The 6,888-nt window shown below is 41.7% G+C and overlaps 1 protein-coding gene across 1 annotated transcript; it reads left to right on the top strand.

Annotated features, from left to right (window-relative positions):
• Positions 1 to 1,634: 1,634 nt before the first annotated feature.
• On the top strand, positions 1,635 to 5,677 carry LOC100989001 (zinc finger protein 799). Its single transcript, XM_034944918.3, is given in 4 exon segments — positions 1,635 to 3,861; positions 3,863 to 4,284; positions 4,287 to 4,940; positions 4,943 to 5,677. Coding segments are annotated over 4 exon segments (1,632 nt in total). The 5' UTR covers positions 1,635 to 3,664; the 3' UTR covers positions 5,302 to 5,677.
• Positions 5,678 to 6,888: the final 1,211 nt, after the last annotated feature.

Genomic DNA, 6,888 nt, shown 5'->3' with positions numbered 1-6,888 from the left:
GCTTCCAAATAGTCTCTTACTGTAATCGCACATAGGCTGGGCCAGATCCCCCTAATCACAAGTTGCAACAAAGAATATGAAATGTAATCTACCAGGGGTGTTCATTAGACTCAGTGCCCAGAGTGTTTCCTCATGACTGTCTTTCTCTTGTTTTTTTTTGCTTATAACAGAATAAGTGAACCTGGGCAATTGATAAGAAATCATACTTAGTTTTTACAGTTCTGGAGACTGTGAAGTCTCAGGTCAAGGCTGGGAATCTGGTGAGAACCTTCCTGCTGGTGGGGACTCTACAGAGTCCCTAGGTAGCACAGAGTATCACATAGTGAGGGGATTGAGCATCTAGCTCAGATCTTTTCTTCCTCTCATGACATGACCACAGTGTCACTCCTGAGATAAGCCATTTATTCACTCAGCCATTATGGATTAATCTGTTTATGAAGTCCAAACCCTCGGGACCCAATCACCTCTTAAAGCCCCACCTTTTATTACTTTCACATTGGAGATTAACTTTCAACATGTGTTTTGGAAGGGACAGACATTCAAACCTAGCAGTGGCTGATCAGGTGCACTTCCTCTGCTGAGCATGAAATAGAATTCCAGTTCTCAGAGGAATATAGGAACTAAGCAAATGCCTTATTATTTTGCATAAATAGTTTAGGTACACTCAGTCCCTTTTACTAGCCACATTGGTGGGGACCCTCCCTAAATCCAGTGCCTAGACACCATAAAAGGTCCAACATTGTAAACAAGCATTTGTAAGGATATGTCGTCTCAGGACTGCTAATGTTAACTCTTTTGCACAATAAAGAGTAGGACTTTGTCCTGATAAGAACTGCAGATCCACTGTAGAAATAGCCATGAAGGTCCATGTAATAATACTGACTTCACTTACCAACAGGAGACCTGTCCCAATTCATTTGTTGCCTTAGCAAACATTTAATTCTAGCATCAGAATTGCCATGTGGGAGACAGTGAGTGTAGACAGAAAATGAAAGTGGATTTACCATGGCATGCTTAGAAACCACACACCTTGGCCAGGTGCAGTGGCTCACACCTGTAATCCTAGCACTTTGGGAGGCTGAGGCAGGTGGATCACAAGGTCAGGAGATCGAGACCATCCTGGCTAACACGGTGAAATCCCGTCTCTACTAAAAATACAAAAAATTAGCTGGGCGTGGTGGCAGGCCCTGTAGTCCCAGCTACTGGAGAGGCTGAGGAAGGAGAATGGCGTGAACCCGGGAGGCGGAGCTTGCAGTGAGCCAAGATAGCACCACTCCACTCCAGCCTGGGCGACAGAGCGAGACTCCGCCTAAAAAAAAAAGAAGGAAACCACGCACCCTGGAAATTTAAGAGGTAAGTAGAGATTCTCAGTACTGTCAGTCTCTGCTTCCCTCATCTACATATGTGGGATGTTTCAGGACTCAGTTGCCTTTGAGGATGTGGCTGTGAACTTCACCCAGGAAGAGTGGGCTTTGCTGGGTCCTTGCCAGAAGAATCTCTACAAAGATGTGACGCAGGAAACCATCAGGAACCTGGACTGTGTAGGTAAGGATGATGTCGTATCTCCACTTAGTCAATTAGGGACATTTTCTTCTTGATCTGCAATGCTGTTCAAGATTTGGAATATGGAAAGGGGGTCTGGTTGACCATGGAATAACACAGGGTTTAGGGGTGTCAGCCCCCCAAGCAATTGTACATCCTGATATAACTTTTTTCCACCACAGTTTAACCTAATGTTCACTGGCACCCTTATCGGTCACATAAGCAGTTGATTAATACATACATTGTATGCCATATATGTTATATATTTCTCACAATGACATAAGCTAAAGAAAGAAAATGGCAATATGGGCCAGGCGCGGTGGCTCATGCCTATAATCCCAGCACTTTGGGAGGCTGAGGCAGGTGGATCACTTGAGGCCAGGAGTTCAAGACCAGCCCAGCGAACATGGCGAAACCCCATCTCTACTAAAAATACAAAAAAATAAGCTGGGCATGGTGGCACATGCCTGTAATCTCAGCTACTTGGGAGGCTGAGGCACAATAATTCGTTTAACCTGGTAGGCGGAGTTTGCAGTGAGCCCAGATCGCACCACTGTACTCCAGCCTGGGTGACACAGCGAGACTCTGTCTCAAAAAAAAAAAAAAAAAAGAAAAAGAAAAGAAAAGAAAATGGTGATACGAAGATCATAAGGAAGAGAAACTGTAGTTACTATTCATTAAGTGGAAGTAGATGCTCATAAAGGTTCTCATCCTTATTGTCTTCACATTGAGTAGGCTGAGTAAGAGAGACTGGTCTTGCTATCTCAGGGATAGCAGAAACTGAAGAAATTTTGCATATAAATGGACTTGAGCAATTCAAAACTGTTTTCAAGAGTCCACTATAGTTTGGTGAATGAATCCTGCATGATTGCACTATATATAATATCTTACAGTTTTTCTATAATTTTGTAAAAATTTTTTCTGGGTCTACCTTTTAGGAATGAAATGAGAAGACCAGATCAGGGAAGATCAATACAAAAGTCACAGGATAAATGTAAGGGAATTTGCAATCACAAGAGAAAGATATGCCTCTGGAGTCATTCTTCAAATGATAGGAAATTTTACAAAGAAGCAAAGAAAACGAACAAACCCAGCTTAAATTTATTTATTCTTAGAAAATTTTCTCCAAAAGCATATACTTAATTGTTTCATAGCTATTCAAGTGTTTGCATAATAAGTTCCATGGAAGCAATGTTAAGAATCCCCATATGAATATTATCATTGGGAAAGCACCTGCCATTTAGTTATCTTGCACAGCATTCAGTCCATTCACGTTCAAGCAGTCTTCACATGAAGCCTATGCTTTGCATGATAATGTTAAAAATGTACATCTAATACCTATTAATACATGTAAAATCATTTATAAACAAACCTTTGGCCAGGCGTGGTGGCTCACGCCTGTAATCCCAGCACTCTGGGAGGCTGAGGTGGGCAGATCACGAGGTCAAGAGATTGAGACCAGCCTGGCCAACATGGTGAAACCCTGTTTCTACTAAAAGTACAAAAAATAGCTGGGCATGATGGTGTGTGCCTGTAGTCCCAGCTACTTGGGAGGCTGAGGCAGGAGAATCGCTTGAACCTGGGAGACAGAGGTTGCAGTGAGCAGAGATGGCGTCACTGCACTCCAGCCTGGGCGATAGAGCGAGATTCTGTCTCAAAAAAAAAAAAAAAGAAAAGAAAAAGAATCCCCATATGAATATCATCATTGAGAAAGCACTTGGGGTCAAGTTATCTTGCACAACATTCAGTGCATTCACATTTAAGCAGGCGTCACCTGAAGCCTGTGCTTTGCATGATAATGTTAAAAATGTACATCTAGGCTGGGCACGGTAGCTCACGCCTGTAATCCCAGCACTCTGGGAGGCCGAGGTGGGCAGATCACCTGAGGTCAGGAGTTCGAGACCAGCCTGACCAACATGGAGAAACCCCGTCTTTACTAAAAATACAAAATTAGCCTGGCGTGGTGGCACATACCTGTAATCCCAGCTATTTGGGAGTCTGAGGCAGGACAATTGCTTGAACCTGGGAGGTGGAGGTTGCGGTGAGCCAAGATCGCACCATTGCACTCCAGTCAGGGCAACAAGAGTGAAACTCCATCTCAAAAAAAAAAAAAGTACATCTAATGCCGATTAATACATATAAAATCATTTATAAACAAACCTTTAGTAATATACTTCCCATTTTTTACAGATGCGATATGGTAGAGCGCTTCGGTGAAAGTAAAGACAGTAGTCATTGTGGAGAAACATCTAGCCAGATTGGAGATACTGTTGTGAACAAGCACACTCCTCCTGGAGTAGGTCCATGTGAAAACAATGAGTGGAGAAGTCGTCACGGGTCTTTCATCCCTTCATTGCCACATCAGGGTTGATCCTGGGCACAAACCACATGAGTATCAGGAATATGGAGAGAAGCGTAATACACATAAACAATTTGGGAAAGCCTTCAGTTATTGCCACTCGTTTCAAACCCACAAAATTTCTCACACAGGACACAAACCATATGATTGTAAGGAATGTGGGAAGTCCTTCAGTTCTTTGGGAAACCTTCAAAGACACATGGCAGTGCAGCATGGAGATGGACCTTATAAATGTAAGTTGTGTGGGAAAGCGTTTTTCTGGCCCATTTTATTTCGCATGCATGAAAGAACTCACTCTGGAGAGAAACTATATGAATGTAAACAGTGTTCTAAAGCCTTTCATTTTTACAGTTCTTAACTAAGACATGAAAGAACACATACTGGGGGAAACCGTATGAATGTAAGCAGTGTTCTAAAGCCTTCCCTGATTACAGTTCTTGTCTAAGACATGAAAAAACTCACACTGGAGAGAAACCCTATACATGTAAACAATGTGGGAAAGCCTTCAGTGCTTCCACTTCCCTTCAAAGACATGAAACCACTCACAGTGCAGAGAAACCCCATGAATGTAAGCAATATGGGAAAGCATTTGATCATCTGGGAAGCTTTCAAAGATACATGATAAGGCACACTAGAGATGGACCTCATAAATGTAAAATATGTGGGAAAGGCTTTGATTGTTCCAGTACACTGCAAAGTCATGAAAGAACTCACACTGGAGAGAAACTCTATGAATGCAAGCAGTGTGGGAAAGCGTTATCTCATAGCTCAAGCTTTCGAAGACACATGACAATGCACACTGGAGATGGACCTCACAAATGCAAGGTATGTGGGAAAGCCTTTGTTTATTTCATTGGATTTCAAAGACATGAAAGGACTCACACTAGGGAGAAAATCTATAAATGTAAATGTGGGAAAGCCTTTAGTGATCTTTATTCCCTTCAAAATCATGAGACAACTCACATGGGAGAGAAGCCGTATGAATGTAAATAATGTGGGAAAGCATTTGGTTGTTTCCAGTACCTTTCTCTTCATAAAAAAATCATACAGCAGAAAAACCTTATGAGTGTCAAACATGTAGAAAAGCCTTCAGTCATTTTGGTCACTTAAAGCAACATGAAAGGATTCACACTGGAGAGAAGCCGTATGAATGTAAGGAATGCAGGAAAGCATTCTCTTGGCTCACTTGCCTTCTACAACATGAAAGAATTCACACTCGAGAGAAACCTTATGAAGGTAAACAATGTGGTAAAGCCTTCACTCATTCCCGTTTCCTTCAAGAACATGAAAGAACTCATACTGCAAAGAAGCTATGTGAATGTAAGGAATGTGGAAAAGCATTGAGTTCTCTCAGCTCCTTGCACAGACACAAAAGGACTCATTGGAAAGATACTCTATAAATGTATGGAATGTGGGAAAGCATTCATTAATTTTATTTTACCTGAGAAAATTAAACAAATCACATTGGAAATAAACTCTATGGCTTGGGCATGGTGGCTCATGCCTGTAATCCCTAACACTTTGGGAGGCCGAGGTGGGTGGATCATGAGGTCAGGAGATCGAGACCATCCTGTCCAACATGGTGAAACCCTGTCTCTCCTAAAATACAAAAACTTAGCCAGGCATGGTGGTGCGCACCTGTAGTCCCAGCTACTCTGGAGGCTGAGGCAGGGGAATGGCTCGAACACAGGAGACGGAGATTGCAGTGAGCTGAGATGGCGCCACTGCACTCCAGCCTGGCAACAGAGTAAGACTCCATCTCAAAAAAAAGAAAAAGAAATAAACTCTATGAATGTAAACCATGTGGTGAAGGCTTAAGTGATTTCAGTTTATTTCAAATACAGTTTTCCCCTGACATATGCAAGGGATTAATTCCAGCACTCCCTGATCATACCTAAATCCACACATGCCAAGTTTCTTTTATAAAATTACATATTTGCATGTTATCTACCCACATCTCCCTGTACACTCTAAGTCATCTCTGGATTAAATACCTCATGCATTGTAAAAACTATGTAAATAGTTGTTTTATTGTATTATTTAGGGAATCATGATAGAAGTCTATACATGTTCTGGACAGACCCAACCATTGCAGGCCTACCTGCATAGTACATGTCACCTATAACATTATAGTTTTTTGTTGTTGTTGTTGTTCAACACTGGCAGATTGCTTTTGTTTAATTTTCTTCAAGAGCATGTTAATATCAAAATTCTAATCCTTCTTGCTTGATTACCCAAGTATAATGATTATGATAATGCTGATTGCTGTATGGTGACTAATATTATGTGTAGAGGTGACTAGATGTGTGGCATAATAGATAAGCAGTGAGACATCAGGCTAACTTGAATCTTGACAGGATGTCTGGACAATCATTTGTGTTGGAAGAACCAGGTTCTGATTGCAGATGTTGACACTTGGAGGAGGCTAAATAGTACTAATGTCAGGATCTGTTCAATTTGAGGGCCAAAGATCTGTAAGCATTGAAGGGTCTGTCTTCATATTTGCAGATATTTAGTTAGAAACAGCGTTGTAGAAAGCCGGTTCTTCTTTTCCTTTAAATCATCAAAAAATCCTTGCAGTGTTTGTTGGCATGTTATCCCTCAGGTGAAATGGAGGCTTTCTTCCATGGAAGGATCTAACTTTAGGATGGTAATCTTTAATACTTGCACCTTGCAGAGGCTGTAGATGCCCCAAAAACTGCTGCAAATTTTTCAAGTGTCCACATCTCTGGACAGCCTCTTCTAAATCTTCTGCATCATCATCATCCTTATCTGTAGAGGATTTCAGCATATCTTCGAGTTCCTTGTTAGTAAGGATTTCTGTATGCTCTTCTATGCTTTCCTCAATATTGTCTTCAGTCCAGTCAGAGATAATCTTCCCCACCAACTTGCCTTGTAACATTTGGGATATTCCTGACTACCGTATCAATACCCGAGAAGACCCTGAAATCGTTGACTCCCACACTCCATAATGGCTTCCAGCATGC

This window comes from Pan paniscus, chromosome 20 (genome assembly GCF_029289425.2).
Source record: "Pan paniscus chromosome 20, NHGRI_mPanPan1-v2.0_pri, whole genome shotgun sequence".
NCBI classification, from domain to species: Eukaryota; Metazoa; Chordata; class Mammalia; order Primates; family Hominidae; genus Pan; species Pan paniscus.
The sequence above is the reverse complement of the archived record's forward strand: the minus strand, read 5'-3'. Positions and strand labels throughout refer to the sequence as shown.